Raw genomic sequence first — 21,606 nt, 5'->3', positions numbered from 1 at the left:
AATATTACACTTTTAGATTGGAGCATTACAGTTTTAAGCTTGATTTTCTTGCCACTCAAAATGAGAACCTTCGTGCCCCCAAAGTACAGTGATAACCCTGACAATCGTCTTCTTGCATCATGAAATGTAAGCTGCCCTTGCTCTACCCCCAACTTCCGCAAGACGAGGAAGTTTTTCGTTGCATGGAAAAGAAAACATTATAAAAACGACAACAGGCGACCTCCCTTCTGCCATCACCCGTCCGCGTTACCAAAGACGACTCTATATAAGAGCTTATTTCTCACCGCCTCCGCCATGTGACAGGCAGTCGGCGTACAAAAGCAAACGCCAGACAGCGCCTGCAGTTCGTGGTGGGGCGTTCAGTGTGTCCTGTTCTCATACCCCTTCGTGCGGCACTAAAAGGTGCCATTCTCCAGGACCTGATATGAAGGCGGCGTTGCACGCACTACGCCTGTTTTTACTCGTTGTGACCTGCAAACTGGGCTCAACTGGTAAGTATGAGACTGCAAAGTTTTACTCGGATGCACAGGCTTGTTGTTCTCTTCTATGCGGTTTCCGAATGAAACTTGTGTCTATAATTTTCTCTCCGTGTTATATGTATCGTTTATCTCCCTGGCATCTATTTAAAATAAAGGACCTAAACGAAAACAAAAGATTCTACCACAAGACATCATATCTGAATCACTCATACCTTACATTGAGAGTAAAATGAATAAGCGCATAGGGTGGTAAAGCGCAAGCCACTGAGGTTACTCAAGAAATGAATTATTATGCACGTTAGCCTGAATTACACTATGTAAAGCATCAATCGCTGTGTTAGAAGAGTCTGAGTTGGTCTCTGTTTTTCACACAGATTTAGCTGAAGGGAAATGAATTTGAGCATTCACCGTGTGTCATGACAGATTTCCGGACAGCATAAGTTCTTGCCAAGGCTCTAGTCACAACACTGCAATAATAAATCGAGTTTAGTCATTTGTGTACGTGTATAATTCGGTGAGCTACAGTTGAATACCAAATGACTCCTCGCCATCTTCAATAGTAATCCTCTCGAGCAGCCCATTGAATTTTGAGTGAACTCAAGGACCCTGCCATCCCACCTTCCGTATTTTGCGAAAACAGAGAAATGACTTTTCTCTAGCAAGCCAAATTGAAGTAAAGCAATGAGTTCTTTTGGCTAGAAAATCAAATGAGAAATTATTTTTGCGATAATGGGTTCACCTTGGCTAAGCGCACATGAAATTTCTGTAGAAAGCTTTCATATTTAACGAATATGCATTATAATTACTTCTTATAGCAAGTGCACACATGACGTTCGCTGAGTGTTCATGTCATGTGAATAGCATGATGTGTCTTTGGAAGGAATATTGTTGCATGTAATAATGAATTTGCATACCAACGCTATGTTGCGGGATATAAAGTTGAAATTAATCCTCGGATCTCGAATTTAAAGAAAGGTTTCGCTTCAACTAGTGAGACCAGCAATGTTTGCTGTTTCATTGTATCTTTCTGACTGCTTGTTTTCGCGTTTATATGCAACGAAAACCAGAATTCGTAGCACCCCTTTCGGAAGAAGAATTTTATCTCCAAAAATATAAACCTAATACGACTATAGGAATTAATACAACCTGCAGGTATTTAATTGCATGAGTCGTTTTTGTGTGATAGTATAAAACCGGTTATGTTCTCAATAACTAGGAAGCAATACATCTGGTTCACGTTCAGGCATAAAATGCCTTCTTTGGCCGCACTGTAAGAAGCCGTAAGTTTCTGAACACCTTCTAAATTTGATTTTAATTCTCGATAATCTATTTCACTACACTGAGTACTTTTTCAGCTGTCAGTAACAAAATGCTGCTTTGAACACTTCAGTCAGCCTTGAATGAATGGCACGTCTGTAAGGGTGTTTACATAATTCTATCTTGTACCTTATGTAGTCATTTAGTGGCGTCCCTATGAGGGCACAATCGGCCTGCGGAAGCTATAGATATAAGAGAATTAAACACGTCATGGGTGTACCACCTAAACTCTGGTAAAAGCCGTCGATGTATATGGAACACTTAAGCTTTAACTCATTGGTTTTCAGGTGATTCTTGTGGTTACCACGACACTTTGTTCGACATCGGCCTCTCGAAAGTGCTCAGCTTGCCTGGCTTTGAAGAGTTCCCGCTTGAAGACATTCGTCGCACCTTTACAAAAATCTTTGAATTCAGGGTGCGCCTCTCCGAAGGGAAATTGTACGGTCTCTCAAACCTCAAGCGGAACGAACGGAATTTTATTAATGCCACCGACAGCGGCATCACCGCAGTTTTTGAAATCAAAGGAGGGCCCTTGAGAGTGTCCTACACGGGCTTCGTACGATCAGCGATTCTGGACGCCGACGTCAGGGTGGACATATATATTCCCCGGATCAACATGATGATCTACGTTGAAGAGTAAGAAAGTAGGATGCACTTTAAGTGTATCTTTCAAAATACCAATTCGATACAAGGGTTATATAATGCCGCCTTGGAGCACAGCAAACAACAGTAGTCTACTTCGGATTTTATATAGTTTGCTTACATCGCAAGTGTATATGCGCTGTCAAAATGTCACAAGGGAATTTCGGACGCATAAGTCAAACTCAAGTGCAACCAAACCAAACCAATTCAAATTCCTCCTGAGACATTGTATGACGCACGAACCGGGCCTGGGCTCTCAGCAGCACCGATGTATTGTACGATAACCATGGAGAAATTTATACCCTTCATGTTTGGACGCTGGCTTAGTTCTGAGCAACATTTGGATGAAAAGCCAACACCAGGAGCCAGCGAGAGATAGTTCCGGTATTTTGCCAATGCCTTTTTGTTACGTGTCTAAGGAATGCAGCATTTTATAATTATTCCAACCCGTCACAGTTTCGTAGTCACTAACTACAGCGATATACTAGTCACAACTCTACCTATAGACTATAAGTATGACTGAATTGTGAAGACATCCGTGGACAATGCAACGACAGTGTGCTTAGTTCAATTTAGGTGGTGGCAATAATATAGCAGATGTTGACTATGAAAAAAAAAACGATGTGCATAGCTACATTATGCCGCAGCAACCATACTATTTCTTCTTTACTTTTTAAGCACTCCGTTAGATGTACTAAGTGCTACAGCTTAAGCTTCTTCTCCCGCTTTCTTTCATAAACACAGTTATACCTACAATATATTCACATTTTGCGTATTTTTAAAGGCAAAACCTTCCTTGGTTCATGGAAGCCGTGTACATAAAATGTGGTCAGAAAACGTCCATCTCATTGTCACTTCGTTTAAATAATATCATCTCCAACTGGAATCGCGCCAATGCCCTCTAATCCCAAGCCGAGCAAGAAAACCACTACTACATGCCATACTCGTGCTAAACGAATTGCAAATCTCCTTGTCTTGCATAATAATCATGGTAGCGATGATAGTGACGATGTAGTTAGTGATTATGATGATAATGGCAGCGATGATAATGGCATGCCAGTTCGTAATAATCATAAGTGGGGTTGTAGCGATGATAACGACTTTGCATTTAGTTGATAATCATAATAGTAGCGATATTGATGAAGACAATGATGATAATAGCTATGGCTATGACGATGCAGTTAGTGAAAACCGTCTTGTAATGTAACTTTCGTCATTTTCGTTCTTTAGGATATTTCAGCGCTTTCATGTAATTTTTGATCACGTTCTAAGTGGTCGCCTGTGTCGGTTTCATCGCTGAACTCACGCAGATCTGTTTTGTTTACACAATTGCTATTCAAAGCCTTATTTTCAATGTTTCTTTCCTTTAACGCCATTTTTCTATAGGCCTTCTCCAACCCATTTGCTGCTCACCCAACTAAACTTTTGGAACGCCCCTGTGACATTTCGGGCTCGCCAGCTGCATGACAGCACCGTCATGTTCGACATTCTGAACTTCCTGGCTGAAGGGTCCATTGAGAAAGCCCTCAACAAGAATATGGGCAACACAGTACATGAGGTTGTCCACCAGTTCTTAGGCATGGTTGAATTGTTTGCCCGAAACGGAACCAAGATTGGAGGTATGGTCGGACATTTTTCATAGGAGGTTAAATATGTAAAAAAATTGAAAGCATGCCGCTTTCATATTATGCGAGTGAAACTTTAAAAATGTTGGCTGCTTACATTATTGTTTTGTTTTTAAAACCAACGCAAATATGTTTGTCCCAACTTACTTATCTAGTTTATCTCTTGTGTCTCAATTGGTAATAAATCGTTGAGTACAGCATATATTGTAGGGCGTAAGTGTGTTAATAGATTTCAAGATTGAGTTTTTTTTCTCACCTCGAACAAACCGTATTCTTTAAGTGCGCATTTTACTACGCCCCATGTAAAAAAAATATTGTGTGAAGTTACGTTGACGTTTGCTGCTTACCCGAGTTCATCAGTATGTTTAAGAAATGGCCCTTCGTAGTTATTGTAAATTTTCCAACAGATGAGGCAGGCTCTTTAGGATAGGGCAGTTTGAAATACTCAATATAAACATTTATGACAATTTAACACAATATTTTAGCATCTGTTTGTGCGTTTTACTTTTGTACCTTTTCAACAAGATGCTCACCGTTCCTTTTATGAAATTGTTCTCGTCTTTCTAATCTTTAGTGGCCTTGAAGTAGCACGGTAATTAACATTGCAACTTAAAGCCCCAAAAAGGTTTGGTATTTTTTACGGAATTGAATGCACAACCAAACGGTGTTTTACGGTGTATGTATGTGTCTAAAACTGAAATCGGCTAAATTTCTTATATACGCGCAGAAGGCAGCTTACGTTGCCTTATTTCTAAACATACAAAATACTCGACATGACATTATTCAATGACGCGCTGCCAACAACAACTACGAAAAACTATTGCTATATAATTTGAGCGCACGGAACAGCGCGCGAGTCCATTAACAACCACAGATGAGCGTTACACGGCGAACTAACTGCATTCCAGTCCGGTAGCACATAGCAGTCAGCAACACGAGCTTCCTTTCCACTGTGCATCGATTTGTAGAAGCAAACACATTATTGAAAATTACCCAAGAAGGTACGCTGAGTAGCACATATGGGAGCAGAAGGGTCAGTATTTATTCGGTTGTGGAAAGCCAACATCACTCATGCGCAGTAGGTGCAACATTCATATTTTGACGTAAGTATACCAGCTCCTTACGAATAAGAGCGATAGAAGGCTTGGCCATGCAGGACTCACCCAACCGATCTATCCTATCGGCTTCTATAATCTCTGAAATCAGTTGACAGCGGTTTTTCGCGATAACGTGTGTCCCGTGTGTCTTCATTTTGTCCTTGTATTTCTTTGCGCTGTACATTTCCATCATGAATAACCAACACACCCAGACTGCTATGGTATTGGTAATTCAGCGGCTATTTTTTTTTTTGCGTTATTCAAAACGTTCGAACGAGCTTACGTACAAAGAACAACAATTTCGCTCTTTTCCTAGCAGCAAATGGTCGTGTATAATTACAAGCAGTATAATTCGCCAACTACTGTGTCGTATCAGTCGTTTAAACGTTCGCAGTATGGTTCTGCTGCTCGCCACTGAAGTACCTATAAGCTGGTCGAATTCCTCCTAATAAAAACTTCAAAGCATGATGTTATATGCAACTCCCATAGCACGCTTCGTCAAAGTTTTAGCTTGCACATTTCAGATGTACTTCTCCTCTGTGATTTAACTGTATTAACACAGATGGATTAGGTTTTACTGACACCCAGAATACAACCTCAGTTCTGAAGTGCCTTGCTATCTTCTCAAGTTTGAGGTCCAGCGTGATCAAATACAGCAGCGCCCTCAGTCTAATAGCACTCTTTGAAACCGAATTCTAGTTGATATTTTTAATGGTTGTTTAAAAGGTCCCCTTAAAAATCAGTCGTGAGAACTCTGCCCACAATGTTTTCCTAAATTATCATTCTCCAATACTGCTGACGTGACCAATTTGGAGTTTATTTCATGCAATTGTCCGCTGTGCCTCTCCTCAGTCTTTCCGACAATTCTTAAGCTCATTCCTTAGCTTGCGGCTGCAAGCCAAGGAGCCTCTATTTTATCTTGTTGACAGCCACTTATGCAGGCGAAAGCAGGCATTATTGTTGTGAATTTTTGCGATTGATTTTATTTGTCTTTACTTTTGAATACTGTTATCTTTATGACATTTTCGCATATATGAGTTATTATATATTTTTGTCCAACAACTGCGTGAGAACGTATCACTGTCACCTGCTATCACTATGTTTATACCATGTGTACCAAGTATAAATGTATATGGACTAATTGCCCGTTTCCAATAAGTCATCACGCCAAGCCGGTAGCCACTTTTTGCGGTCAAAGTCGATGTCGATGCGAACGCCAAGTAACGTTGATAATGAGGCAACTTTTTCGCCTTAGAAGCGGAAATGTAATTAGAAAGCCTAGGCATTTCGTCGCAAAAAAAACAACGAGGGATTACCATAAAGAGCTGCTGCATGCGGCATGGCAAGGGGTAATTATTACCTTCGGTAATTTTTTACTTTACGCACGGGCGCACCCACCAAGCCTCGATTAGATAACAGGGAGGGAGGGAGCGGGTAAGGGGGGTGGGGGGTCACCTTATTTTGGTGGCTAGAGGTCACCAGGAGCAGTTCTTAAAATTTATTTGTAAACTATACAGCACCACGCAAAGCTTTTATTTTCACTCGAACACGCACAAAAACCGTCTGTGTAGGTTTCTCGCAATAGAATATCATCGCAATACCGTTTCAGTGGAATTTGTGATGAAGCGCCTGTATGAACCTTTCGTGTCTCTAATCAAGTGTGCAGCAATGTTCTACGCTTACAGTATTGGACAACCATTGGACAACCAATAGCATATCTTCTTGATTTTGTGCATTTGCAAGCTAACAGAACAAGACACCAGAACTAATGTTTAAATACATATGCCGCTTAGTATGCAGGGACCGCATCACCGTTCACTCCTCGATTTCATTACATCAGTCAACCTTTTCTTTTGTATTTTATTTGACCACGCTCTTCATCCTTCATAACTTTTTTGTGCCCTGAGGCAATAAACATCGCAAAAAATACGCCCAATTTTTTTTTTCTGCAACATGGAAATAACTGCCAAATATCACCTTTTACAAAAACCTTTGAGTGCGTTCTTTTCATAACTGCATATAGAATCTGAAACAGTCACACTTTATTTACTACGGTCCAGACGTGAAGAAGCCACTGCCCGACCCTGTCTACATCCCCGGAATACTGATTCCGGGACCCGGAGGTAGCACATCTTTCTCAGACTTCCCGCTGGGCCCCTGGCAAGACCCCACCAAGTGGGGCATCTTCGACTACAGTGTCAAGAGGATTGCGCTGGCCTCCCATCTGGATCCGATCGTGTTCACTGATGTCGACGACGTCACATGGAGGGATCGGACGTTCCAAATCACCAATGTGACCATGGATGGTCTTGCTTTCCTGCGCCGAGGCGGTGACAACTACGCCCTGGTGAAGGAGTGCGGTATCGCTGCGCGTGTGGCTCTGGCTTTGGAAAACATTCGTATCCAGCTGTACGCCACTACCACCCCCAACATCAGGCTGAGAATGGACGTGCGGATCACGGCACTAGACGCAGTCATCGAAGTCGCAGAGTGAGTTTTAGCCCATACGCAGCAGTTTGGTAAAATATTTATTGCAAGATATAGTCTGATTCCATTCACGTAGTATTGATAATGAACGTGGTATAATACGTAATATATACGCAGTGTATTAGTTCAAAAGCGCTCGTGCTCACCTGTATCAACAAAGTGTTTTCTCTGTTAGTTTATTTGGGCCGTTGCTTTCGCAATAAAAAAGCAATTGTAGTTGTTTACAACCAGTCTGATCCGAAGCCGGGTACTCAAGTTTAGTAGCCGACCGTCTAAACCCCTTAGCTACAGCGGCAGTATTTTTCATCGTAGCCAGGTTTAAGTAGCTAGGGTTAGACATCCGCGATTTGAGGCGGCGGCTCTCAGGTAGCGCCACAAGCATTCGGGACTGAAACAGATCGTGAAGGCCACGGTTATACCTCCACGATTTGCATTTAAAACAGAACACCTTCGTCGGAAATCCTCCTTGTTGATATCTTGAAACAAAACAAAAATTTAAAAATTATGGCATCCAAAACAAAGCAACGTGATAGGATATGGGGAGCGACGGCCGCTGCCTGCTGCAGTTACCTTGCACATCAGTCGCGCCTGATGAAGGGGCCGAGTTAGACCCGAAATGCTTTGTTATAATTAAAGTTTTTGGTTGGTTGCAGTTTCTAACTTTTCTTTTGTTCCGCAATTTGCCGTTGTACAGCTGAAACTAGAGGTTCCATGCTTGCGCACTGTCATCGGTTTGGCATAAGTAACCGCTGACAATTTTTTACTCGGCGATCAAGTGGTTTTCAACTCCCAGTTTTTGCTTCCTTGCAGTGTTAGATCTAGTTTAGCTTCTGGTAACTTGGCAACGTGAACAAAGAAACAACGACTCGGAGGCATAAAGCCGCTTTTCAAAATCAGAGCAGCTTAAAATTGTATTAGCACTCCTTCGATGTTCTTTCAACATGAACCTGCCCACTAAAAATACTTGCTCGTACACTTTGTCGCATACGAATTATGTTAAGGCACGTATCAAGCAGGCCCGCTTCCTCTGAAATTTACTAGAAATAGGAAACCTTCCATCTTTAATTATATTTAAATCGCTGGCTTCGTGCAAAAAACAACAGAACACACAAAGAACAAACAAACAAACAGAACAAACAACGCAGAACAAAGGGCAAAGTGGATGCCGTTTTTGAAATTACAGCGTTCCAACGACATAGAATGTTACATCAAATGGTTACAATAGTTATCATCAAAATCGTAGCTGCCGCAATCAAATTCGCTAGCTTTTCTTTATTTTGCACCTTCCACTGTTGTTATACACTTGTGCGCACTACTAAAAGCCTCTAGGAAAGTGCACTCCTTCTCTCTAGTGGTCAAGCACAAAGCTACGTCAAAGCTCCATTACAGAGGCCCGCCAGCGCCGAGTTCGATGCATGCTTTAACTTGAAGCTTGGATGGGGTGAAATAGAAAGGCGGGCTGAGCATTAAAGTCTGCCATAACACTGTTAGCCAACACTGCCGTAATGCGCCGGAACATGTTAGGTAGACACTATGAATGGCGCTGTGCTTACACGAGCTGCTAAAAGCTTGCGCCCCAAATGCAGCGGCCCATTATCACAAACTTAAGCAAGCAAAGCAAAATTATATTTTACAGAAAACAAAAACATGACCTAAACGGCAATGAGCTATAAAGCCAGGCTGGCATTGTTTTTCTGTCATGAGTGAAATCATTCTGAATTTGTAGCGAGGGTCAGCCCTGACCACAGATTCGGTAAAGCATAAAAATAAAATTCGATTTGAAGTTAAATGTCTCTTATATTTATTTGGATTATACTAGTAAGCGCGCCGCGCTATGTTTTCATTAGTGGCTACAACTCACCGAAGGCAGAGCGAAGCAGCACTTCAGATAATCAAAAACGTAAAAATAAGAAAAGTAAGAATCTAAGGAAATGAGAATCAAGATGAATCCTTTGTTGTTCTTGGAGCTTTGAAGCTTCCGTCCTCCCCTCAAAATTATTAGCCCACGCAGGGCAAGGAGCTTTACACCCACCTTCATGTAGTAAAAAGTAATCGTTCATATATCCATGTCCTTCTTGCTTATAATTTTCACACTTCTCGTTAGAAAGTTAGTTTCAGTCGCGCAAAAGTTATTGGTAGGACTGCAAGAGCCACGTACAGAAGTCTCCAAAAATTCTTGTTTTTGCCTCTTGATTGATATTCTTTTTATTTCTGGACACGTCCACACCATAACTAACAGATCCGTCTTATCCTGACATAGTTTGCGCCTATCTGTGACCACTGCCCAAAGGTAGCTGGAGATATGATCACACCTTCAACAGTTCCTTTTCTTTCCGCGATTCGAGATATATGTCTTGGTTAAGTTATTTTTATTTTTTCGAGAAGAAACCCCAGTACCCGTCTCCCTTCTAGATGGGCACCTAACTTCTAATTAACGACATGAAACTGGGGTACATGTGTTGTTGTTTATAATCCTTACCACCAATTACCCTTCAACTTGACTATAGCAGGCTGATGATAAATGTGAAGCGAAAACTTATAACACCACTCTGAATCCGACGCGAAAAACGTTTGCGTCACAATCTTCCTGCGCAATCACGTGCTTATCTTACCCGGCACGTTTGGAACGATGCCAAGATTTCTCTGTTCAGTTCTAGGGTGTGGCGACGGCTTTTCGCCATAACGAGCTCCGAGCGCACTCTCGAAATATACCTTTAATGTAGTGGTCAACAGGGGGGGGGGGGGGGGGGTGGCGTGCTGGGGAATTTCGGGCTGCAAACAAATTGAAGAACGTTGAAGAAAAGAGTAGCCTTCCGGCTACGCTTATGAACTTGAGCACAGTGTTCATCCGGTTTTGTAGCTAGGAACCGTAATTTATGTGGGCGCTGCGTTGCTCATGACTGTGACTAGGTGGTGACTTCAGTGACCACATGGGGTCTCTGCTCTACAGATTTTAACAATAAGGACATAACGCCTAGAGTACACGATATACGGGGTAGTGAAAAATATTTTAGGCTGCGCTGAGGTGGATTCCGATGATCAATCACTCCTGCAACTCCACCTTCAGTGCTCGCACCAAACTCTGCCGTAAAGATATTTGAGTTTGCCCTAGAATTACATTTGTTGACCATTGAGCTCAGCATGGTTAGTACAATATATAAACCATGAAAAAATTTACAGTTCTGAGGCTACATTGTGACTATAGTGTTTTACGGTGTTTCCAGGCGCTAAACTTCAGAGCACAAAGACGAATCGTTAGCTCATTCGTCTACCGGAGCAGCCAAGCGTCTGCTGTGCATCCGCAGTATAGACAACTGCTCACATGCGGGAGGCTTTGGACTGGTTTTGTTATTGTGTCCTATAATACTTCTTGTCGTTTCTACAGTCCTTTACGAGCATTTACCACAACATATTCATGGTTAGTTTCACTCTCTGCTTCGACGCAGGACTAACAAGACCATCAGCATCGTGGACTATCAGCTCTACTTCCCAGTCCCTCTGGAGTACGACGTGTACGTGCTGACTCCCGTTATCGGACCTATGTTCGAATTATTCAACGGTTACATGCGCCGGCAACTCACCGAAGATGAGGCGAACAAGCTCGAGGAATCGTCGAAAAAATACGTGGAGCAAGCAATTTTTAAAATCACGGAATTCATCAAGGATCCTGCTCCCTGGATGCCGTGGAATACCTCAATCATCGAGGCATACCGCAGATATAGCAGGGAGCGTGGAAACTGAGATCGGCGATGTTTTTCACTTGCCCAGCTGGCTGAAATCTTTCAGAAACACTGACTAGTAAATGGGACACGAAGTAAAGCGGAACACTATAATGCATGAGAAATATGAGCACGGTTTAATAAAATCATAAATGCTAAAAACATAAACGATGTTGCATTTTGTAGCTTCAGGATGGAGTCTTCACTGCGAATGCTTGCTTTGGATATGCATCGGCCATCTCGCTTAAGATATCTTATTGCAGAAGGTGTTAATTAGACAGAACGTTTCTAGATAGCTGCAAAGAGCAAAATTATAATAAGCTCACAAAGTTGAGCATGTAATAAATAATACTTCAACTTCTTTAGCTTGCCCGAGGAAAGGTACCGTCACCTTGGCTTCCACACACAGTGCCACATGTTCTAGCTTGAAAGGTGTAATTAGGTTTACAGAGTCAACGTCCCGAAGAGACTCAAGATATGAGTTTCTCCATAGTGATGGGCTCCGGAAATTTCGACCACCTAGGGTTTTTTAACATGCAATGATATCGCGCAGCACACGGGCGCCTAGCTTTTCGCCCGCACAGAAAAGCGGCCGCTGAGGCCGGGATTCGATTTGGCATCCTTGGGCACAGTAGTCTAGCGCCCTAACCACTGCACTAACCTGAGGGGTCGCGACTTCCATGCCATTATGAAGCCACATTTAGGGCTACATAGCCCTGACTGTGCAGTGCTAAACCGAGAAAGAGAAACGACTGCGATCAGTATGAAACGCTGTCATCAGACAAAAGAAAGGGCGAACGCGCGCAAGCTTTAGTCTCTCATCTCCTTCGCAAATATATGTTCTGAAGCTCTATGCTTTTCTGTTAAATTAGTTGGCGCAGGCGCTGCGTTCGGCTCTGGAGCATCTTGACAGCCGTCCTTTCACAGAGGAGAAAATCCTCGGCCCATGGCCACAGAAAGCGTCTAACGGCAAAGCCTTCAAAGCACTTATGTGTTTTATGAGAGACACAAACTTGATTGAGAAACTGTGACTGTGCTCCTTGCCGCCTTACCTTTCCTATCATTCTCTTCTATCTTTCTCCTTTAAACTCCTCATTCCCCTTCCCCAGTTCAGGGTAGCAAACCGGAAGCTTTCCTGGTTAACCTCTCTGCCTTCTCTCTCTTTTTCTCTCTCTCTCTCTCTAGTTGGCGCAGCAACATTCGCAGTGTGGCTGCCTCGAGCCATGCCAATGCTTGGTCTAGTTCGCACATGGCCACTTAGTGCTTGGGTCTCTGTTTTCTTGCCTTTGACCTATCGCAAATAGTCCATGTCTGTCACGTAATGTGTATGGAGCACTCATGAAACTGGGAGAGTTACACGAAGCCTTATATACCTTACTAATGTAGCACCAGGCCAACGATGGCCGCATTTCAGTAGAAGCGCAGCGCAGTATAGTCTGTATACTGTGCGAATTTAGCGCACGTTGAGCACCATAGGTGGTCGAAATTACCGGAGTCCTCCATTACTGCGTATCATAGCACGAGTGTCTTTAAGACGTTAAACTCCCCCCAAAAAACAAAAACGCAGCCTCTAAATGTTATAAGGAGGATTGCTCTTAAAGAAGAGTTAAAGCGATAATTTTATACATTGCAGTTCCTCCAACCTTTTACTGTTTCTTCATAAATGCAAAACCTTTCAAAACTCCCTCACTGCAAGCAATTGTCGTATCTTTAGACATAGAGCTACACTGGTTCTTAAGCGTCACCTTCTTGTGGAGCATTTTATTTCGCACAGAGGTTTTCGATAGCATTCACTCCGAAACAGTTATCTCTGAGATATGGTACTAGCGACGGCACGAACCGGTAATCGTATCCTTCCAAGACGAAATAAAACCCACACTGGCGCCAGTCAGAACTTCCGCTTGAAGGAAAAGTTTTGTGTCGTTTTTGGGAAAAATATCATCAAAGACACTGCCGTCATATCTTCTGTTACTGACCACCAGCGTTACCAGATGCGGCCCTATCTAAGCGCTTATATCTTATCTTCTGCGCCGGGTGAAGGGTCGTCGCTGCGGCAAGAAGTAATTACGTGACAGCACTAGCAGCGTGAGTTGGTGTTTCCGTAAGTTCGAACCGTGCAGCAAGTTTCAGCCAAAGTACCCTTCTCTGACTACACGCACTGGGGCATTGTCACGCACTCGGTAATCACGGAAGGTCATCACCGAAACATAATAAAAATGGGGTAGTCGTTCGATGCCCAGCGTAGCCGGTAAGCAAATGTGGAGTATGAGATGAACGCGTGCTGATTTGAAAAAACCAGAAGAATTGTATAGGCTCAGAACGAGGAATACACAAAGCATTTATTAGACCGCAATTAACTTTCTAAAAGGCAATGACACGAGTGAAGAAAGCAATTGGATTAAACCCTCCAAATTAGGCATACATAGTAAAACATGCTCTTTTGGAATGAAAGTAACAGTCCAACTAACAGCAAACGAAAGAAAGTTCAGAGCAAGGCAGAACATATAGTCGACAGCTGAGTACGCGGAAGGTCGGATTTCCTTCCGAGGAGCGGACTGGGCAGACTTACTGGGAACTCGGCGGCTCCGTTTAAACCTCCGGGAGCTAGGAAGGGACACTCCGGAGGATGCTTTGTGCGCAGGGTCGGAGTCCGAAACAAAAAATTGAGCTAGTTGGTACAACATCTTGGAAAATAAATAGCCCACACGACACGAAATAAGGAAGAAAACACCAAAAGCGCTTAATCACAACTAAATTTTTATTTCCAGAAACAGGTTTATATAAATTTATGTGAAACAAGCAATAGAAAGAACGAAAAAAAAAAACAGAAAGAAAGGAAGAAATCACGCAGGCGCATCATTGTACAAAAACTGTTTTTGGTGGATAGTCACCATTGGATCAGCCACACAGTTCAGGTCAATTTTGTGATATGATATGCTTCTGATATCTTCCTAGTTAGTGCATCAGTGTGACGAAGTAAAACAGCAGTATCGCTTAGTATCGGCCTGCAACCACTGTACTTCGCGCAGTGTTTGGCCAGATTAGACGACGGGGGGTTTCTTCAGAGACCGATTGTGTTCCTGTAATCTAACATTGAGGCATCGGCCAGTTTGCCCAATATAGGTCCAGCCACAGGAGAGAGGTTTGCGGTACACAACCATTTCCGTACATTTGACGTACCGATTGTCATGGTTGACTGAACAGGCCTTCCTTTTTTTGCAAGGCCCGCCACTTGCCCGCCTGTCAACAATAGCATAAATGCTACCAACTTTTTTCGGTGGTGAAAATAAAATTCTCGCACTATATCTGTTGCCCACGTTTTTCAATTGATGCGAGAAGCGGTGGACATGTGGTAGAACTACTACTTCTTATTTTTGTTATCCTCCTTAGCTTCCACAAGTGAACGACCCGAAGCTTCCTTCCGTCTCTTGAGAACCCTTCTGCAGGCTAGCGAAGAAACGTCCAGAGGTAACCCCGCACGTCTTAGCCTTTTTACTTGTTCAGTAAAGCGATCATGCTTTAAGTGATGACAAGTTTATTTAATGAAGAACCTAAACAGGCTATCGTAGTACGCAGTACTCCATTTCACTATCTTGGAGCGGCTGGATTTAAAATTTAAAGTTGTTTCACCGACCTAGGGGGATACATTCAACAAGCGCGGTCATTCCATGAACCGCAGATTAATATAAAGGAATTGCAAACAGTCGTTAGAGGTCGTTTAAAAAGTGAATGCCAGACGAAACATATTTTCTTTGAAAAATTTCACCACATCCACAACCCGCTGAGTGGAATCAGCACGTTCAACAAATGCAAGGTAATCTTCAACGTACCTGAAAATTTTCTTGGAAAGGCCTCACATATTATTTTTAATGGCCACATCAACACTGGAAAGAAATATATCGCTTAGAGCAGGCGTCACTTTCGACCCAATGCATACCCCCGACTTTTGGAGAAATAATCGCCCATTTCTGTCAACAACCGTTGAAACAAGGTAAAAAGATAATACTTCTACGAAGGAACGCACCGAGACACCGCAGGCATCCACAAAGCGTTGTTCATTATTATCTTAAATAATGTACTCCCTTACGAATTTCATCAAACTGCAGTGCGGGAGCGACTAAAAAAGATCATTAACATCAATGCTTAAATTACAGTTTCGGAAAGGGTTATCATTGCTGTGATACTCGACTACGCCCACTGAATTAGGTGTGTCTGAAAAGGATCCACCAACGCAAGGCTCTTCAAATGTTTAAGCAGGACGCCATAATCAACGTTTTGCCAAATTGAGCGTTCCATGAAAATGGCCCGAAGCGGAATATCGTTCTTATGCGTTTCGGCCGAAAATATAATTTTGAGCGTTAAGCCTTCAGCCTTTCTCAAGCCGGACTACAAAGTTTCTATGTTTAGACGTGACAGAAGATGTAGGGCCTCCTCTTTCACCTTATTAGCCTTGATCTGAACAGGCCTTAAATTGGCTTCAATAGGGCAAACAGCGTTTCCTTTAAAAAACCATCCGGGCAGCACAACCAAATACCCTTCCTTGTCCAACACTACCAAGCGCTGATTAGCTGACGTCAAAAAATCCGACAAGCGCCTCAGGTAGAATCGCCCCTCTTCCCACTCCGAATCGTGTCACCGCATCAAAACATACAACAATGCATCTGGGGCGTTCGTCACTGTAAACTTGCCTCGAAATGCCTCATGCTGCAGAAATCTTCTCCATCTTGTGAACGTTTGGCTAGAGGCAAAACTTCGGTCCAAGCTCCAACACTTTGGGATGGGCTTCTGGTAGGTGGCTCCCACTAAAGGGCCACCCACATGGAGCGAGCTTTCTCAGCAAACTACATGCGACGCGGCGGAACGCCGATGCACCACATGCAGTGAAAAACCGGCGGCTAGCGGCGTCGGCGCCCGAGTGAGAAAACGCACTAACTGTTCTGCTTCAACAGCGCACCTTTCACACTAAATGACCATTCAAGAGCAACACATAACATAGACAGCGTCTAAAGTGGCGGTGGTGGTTAAAACATTTATAAATAACAATTAAATGGTTACAGAGGTGTTTGGGTTAGAGACGTATTGGTCTCCCCCTCACAATACTAGGTGGAGCCCTATTCCGGGGCCCCATTGGCAAGCAACGCCGCCCGCGTCCGTTGAACCTAGGCCTTTTGAGTCTTGAGGTCTTGACAGCCGAGCAGGGCCGCCTCCCAGTCTTCTCTAGTTGGATTGGGGTTGGGGGGAATGGATGGGTTTGACTGGCACGCCCAGACCATGTGAAAGGTGTCAGCCACATTCCCACAGTACTGGCACGCACCATCAAAGGACGGGTTGAAAAGTTTAAGCACCGCCGGGCACAGTACTGCATTGGTAAAAATTTTGATGAGGAGGCGCTCGTCAGCGCGATCCGGTCCCTTACAAGGGGCCGGGTAGCGCCTGTGCTCCTCCTTGTAGTAATCGGTGATGTCTTTGAATGTAAGGGCCAGATTGCCTGATTGGGAGTAGGCTTCTAAGGAGAAGGGGATAGCCCGGGGAGAGAGTGCGCGGGCGGCCTGATCGGCCTGTTCGTTTCCCCAGAGTCCCTGGTGACCGGGTGCCCAAATGAGATTATGCGGAGTTGGGTCTATGTATCGGCAGCTAGATTGCAATATACGCCAGGCAAGCGGGGGAGCCCATCCCTGCCTATAATTCTGACAGGCCCCTCGCGAGTCGGTGATGATGTGTTGCGAATTGGGAATACTGAGAGCCAGAGCGATAGCAATCTCCTCCGCGTGAGTTGTGCTGTAGGCTTTGAAAGTTAGCCCGTTAACCGTGTTTGTGTTGTGTACGACTGCAGCCCCCATGGTAAGGGCCGGCAACATCCACATAATACACGTGTTGCTGGTGACCATAGTATCGCTCCAACGCTTTCGCGCGCGCCTGGCGACGACCGTTATGGTCTTCTTTGGACATGTTGCGGGGAAGGGGTCGGACCTGGAGGGCGCGTCTCCAGAGTTCTGGCACTCTCACCCTTTCCTCAATGTGGTAATCGTGTTTGATGTGTAGCCGGTCCAAGAGGCGGCGACCGGACGTGGTCTGTGTAAGACGCGTGTATTGGCTTGGTAAGTGGGCTTCTCGTAGCTCCCGGAACGTGTTCACCACGCCCAGAGCCAGAAGTCTCTGGTTGGACGTGCTGACCGGAAGGTCGAAAGCCCGCTTGATGACTTTCCGGTGGATGGCCTCCAATTGATCCTCATCGTGTTTACGCAGGTACAAGTAGGGTGTCGAGTAGAGGATTCTGCTCGTTACAAAAGCATGGGCAAGCCGCAGTGCATCCTTGCTTCGTAATCCGCCCCGCTTGCTGGAGACCCGGCGAACCATACGGCCCACCTGGTCTCTCACCATGCGAAGTTTGGCCAGAGTGGTGTCAACTCTGCGTTGATGGTGAATGAAGAGGCCAAGGACGCGGATCTCTTTGGCCTCCCGGATCGATCCCGAGGGGAGACTGATGCGAAGCTGAGTTGTGTCTCGAGGGGATGGACGTACGTGCACGAATTCAGATTTAGCTGGGGCGCACTGGAGTGTGCAGTAGGTCGCGTAGTCGTCGACTACGGTCGCCGCTGCCTGCAGGCAGGACTCCATGTGGCCCAGGTTACCTTGCGTGGATCAGATTGTGATATCATCCGCGTAAAGTGCGTGATGTATCCCGGGAAGAGAAGCCAATTTGGAGGGAAGATGAAGCATGGCTAAATTGAAGAGGAGGGGAGACAAGACAGCGCCTTGAGGTGTTCCCCTCAAGCCGATGGTGTATGGCCCGTGTTCCGCATCTTGTATGCGTATGTAGGCTTGGAGGTCTGTAAGGAATTGTTTTATGTAATTGAAAGTTTTGTTACCACAGTTGGTGTGACTGAGGTGATCGAGGATTACTTCGTGCTTCACATTGTCAAATGCGCCTTTAAGGTCCAAGGCCAGGACCACCTTGTCATTATGGGGGCATTCGACAGGATCTAATATGTCGTGGTGGAGCTGAAGGAGTATATCCTGTGCTGATTTTTGAGGGCGGAAACCAAACAAGGTGTCCGCGAAAATTGCTGTGTTTCGAGAAATTCGGAGAGTCTGTCGCGCACCATTGTCTCCATCAGCTTGCCGACACAAGACGTGAGAGAGATGGGACGAAGGTTCTCCACATCAATAGGTTTGTCGGTTTTCGGGATTAAGGTGACGAGAGCCGACTTCCAATTGAGAGGGAGAGGAGTGTCTCCGTCCCAAATACTATTGATGTATTTTAGAAGCACGACATATGCTGCATGGGAAAGGTTGGCCAAAAGCTTGACCGTAACCTTGTCGCGCCCGGGTGCAGCGCCGCGTTTCATCTTGCTTAAGGCCGCCCGGAGGTCGTGGAGCTGGAACGGAGTGTCTAGCTCCGTGTTCTCTTTGCCTGCATACGAGTAGGCGACCGCCCGGGGGTCCTTGGTGGTGCACAGATATCGATCCCTGAGTGTGTGCGCTAGCTGTGTTGTCGTTCCTGTAAAGTTGTGCATGACATTATGTAAGTGGCATTGGGTTTCCATGCGTGTTTGTGTTGGATCGATGAGCGCGCGGAATAGGCGCCACGTATTACGACCAGACATCTGGCGCGCAGCCGTGTTGCATCTGTCTACCCAGTTAGTGTCGGCTAGCTGAGCAGCATATTCCGCGGCTTGATGTGTGAGTTCGAGGATTCGTTTTTTGAGGCGTTTGTTATGTTTCTGTTTTTTCCATCTTTTGGTGAGGCTGCGGCGGGCCTCCCAAAGATGTAGGAGGTGGTTGTCTACGTCCGTTTGCGTTTCCGTGAGCTGTATCTGCCTTTCGTGTTGTTTCAGTGCAGACGTGAGTGATTGGTACCAGGTGTCATATCCCGACTGGAGGGGGTCTACGACAGACAGAGAGGTGCGGAATTTTGTCCAGTTCGGGACACAAGCTTGTGTTTGTAGGCGTTTCAGTGGACGCGTGTAAATGGTTGTGTAGATTATACAGTGATCACTACCAAGAGTTTCCTCTGTGTTCAGCCAGTCGGCATGGCGTATGTTGCGTGTAAATGTGAGGTCCGGGCAAGTGTCGCGTTGAATCGAATTTCCTACACGTGTTGGGTTGGTGGGGTCGGTGTGGAGGGTGAGTCCGAGTGTAGAGAGAAGTTCCGCAAGCTTCCTTCCACGTGTGTTCTCCCGGGGATACCCCCAGAGCCTGCTGTGAGCATTAAAATCACCGACAATCAGAAGTGGGTCCTTTCCCGCTACCTGCATAGCTTGCGTGAAAATTTCGCTTAACGGAACATTTTTAAGTTTCCGGGGACAATAAATGTTTAGAATGTGTACAGGTGGGTCAGACCGCCTTAGGGGCAGTACTGACACCATCGTGTACGCGAACGGTGGTGTTGTGGGGAATGTGACTTCCTGTGCAGTATATTGCTTGTGAACAAGTATACATGTCTGCGGGTTGTGTTGAAACGCAGTGTAGTTTGTGAGCTTGACGCTTGCGCCGGGTTCCTGAAGGGCAACCGCGGCAAAGAGGAATTCAGAGGTCTCAAGGTAGAGGCGGAGTTGGTTGGTTCATAGGAAGGGAAAGGCGCAGTATCTGTCACACTTGCTCTGTGGACACCTGAACCGCGCCGTAGGGGAAGGAATGAAGGTGGGAGTGAAAGTGGATAGAGAGAAAGGGGGACCGTAGTGGAGGGCTACGGAGTAATTTCGACCACCTGGGGATCTTTAACGTGCGCTGACATCGCACAGTTCATCTCGCTTCTTGCTGTTCTTGAGACCTCTGCAATTCCACTGCGTTAGTGTAAGCGGCTGAGTTGTTCTGGCGCTCGACTTAGGGCTGGGGGCCATGTTCGGATACGGAGGGCGGGAACACGTTGTTAGGACCTCCCAGTCCGCTAGTGCCCGGCGCAGACATGCAGGAGTCTTCAGAAAGATCAGACTCATCGGGAATGACTCTGTTAAATTTTGAAGGGCGGTTAACGTCCTTCATTGTACCCATGCGTTTAAGAACGCGAGGATTTTCCTGTATCCATTTTTGTATAACGTGAGTTACAGCTTGTGTCACCTGTGTCATGACACTGTCCAGCTGACGCGCGATTGTGTCATGGATAATTTTGGGAAGATCAGCCAACTGCGTTTCAATCCCGGTGACCCGGCTTTCCAGCTTTCGAAGCGACTCTCCATATTATTAGGAATCTCCCTGTCTGTTATGTTTTCTTCCTCGTCACTAGAGGAGGGTGGCGTCGTGATTTTATTTTTTAGCGAGTTAAGCTCACTCTAGTTTTTCGTTTTGAGCTCGCAAAAGGGCGAGCTCGCGTTTAAGTTTCTGCGTCTCGGCGGTGCTGGTGAGGGGGGAGGAGAAGAAGAAGAAGAGGAGGCGACCCTTGCCCCGCTGCCTACCTTGGATTGTTTGCAGGCGGCGCCGCCAGGAGGAGGCTTTAGAGCTGGGAACTCTGCGTCTCCGGGTGGTGGCGTTGATCCAGTTGATCCCGCTGTCTTGCTATTTGGTGGCGTTCCGCCGCGGTTTTTCGTCTCCTGTTGGCGTTTCTGTTTGGCGGGGGGGCCCGATGTCTTGGGCCTTGGCTGTTGAGGCCTGATGAATTTCCCCGTTCATTCGCGGGGGCTGGTGAGGTGCGGTCCCCCGCAGATTATACACACTGGATTGCAGTCGTGGGGGGCCATCCCCTCAGTACCAGTCCCCACGTTTTGGCCACAAAGACCGCATCTTTCATTCACTGGACTGGGACAATTGTCCGCCCGGTGACCCAGGGTGCCACAACGGTAGCACGCTGGCACTGCCTTCTTGTAACCCCTTACGGGAGTCAGTTCTTCGTTGTAGTGTACGTGCCGCGAAAGTGAGCACAGCTACGTTGCAGTTCCCCAGCTTGCGCACGTGGACGAGTTCTCCACCACGCCACTGCACACTATGTTTCAAAGAGTCACTGGTTTCTAGGTTGTGCACAGTAATCACTCCGCGACACACATTACCGGTGAGCTTGAGGTGTCCGTGAAGCGGGAGCGGTACTTTGCTGGTGTTAACTTTGAAGTCCGTGAGCAGCTTCTGAACTACCTCGGCGTTCTGCGTGCCACAGACGATGATGTTTTGTACCCAATTGGAAGAAATTGTGATGGCGTTCATGTGCTGCCTACCAATGTATTGAGAAATGGCAGCGCCGAGCTCCCCCTGTTGAAACGCTGTCTTGAGGTCGACCGTAGTACTTGGCTTGATCACGATCACGTAGTCG

The 21,606-nt window shown here is 45.5% G+C and overlaps 1 protein-coding gene and 1 pseudogene across 1 annotated transcript; both read left to right on the top strand.

The window, feature by feature from the left end:
- LOC146199883 (uncharacterized) overlaps positions 1–21,606 on the top strand; it is a 189,085-nt pseudogene that overhangs the window by 84,937 nt on the left and 82,542 nt on the right.
- LOC146199885 (uncharacterized) lies at positions 271–11,637 on the top strand. Its single transcript, XM_084595279.1, has 5 exons — positions 271–491; positions 2,084–2,432; positions 3,825–4,057; positions 7,221–7,650; positions 11,094–11,637. The coding sequence occupies exons 1-5, from the start codon at positions 425–427 to the stop codon at positions 11,386–11,388; spliced, it is 1,374 nt and encodes a 457-aa protein (XP_084451405.1). The 5' UTR covers positions 271–424; the 3' UTR covers positions 11,389–11,637.

This window comes from Amblyomma maculatum, chromosome 2 (genome assembly GCF_055883805.1).
Source record: "Amblyomma maculatum isolate TAMU_Amacu chromosome 2, ASM5588380v1, whole genome shotgun sequence".
Lineage (NCBI taxonomy): Eukaryota > Metazoa > Arthropoda > Arachnida > Ixodida > Ixodidae > Amblyomma > Amblyomma maculatum.
The sequence above is the reverse complement of the archived record's forward strand: the minus strand, read 5'-3'. Positions and strand labels throughout refer to the sequence as shown.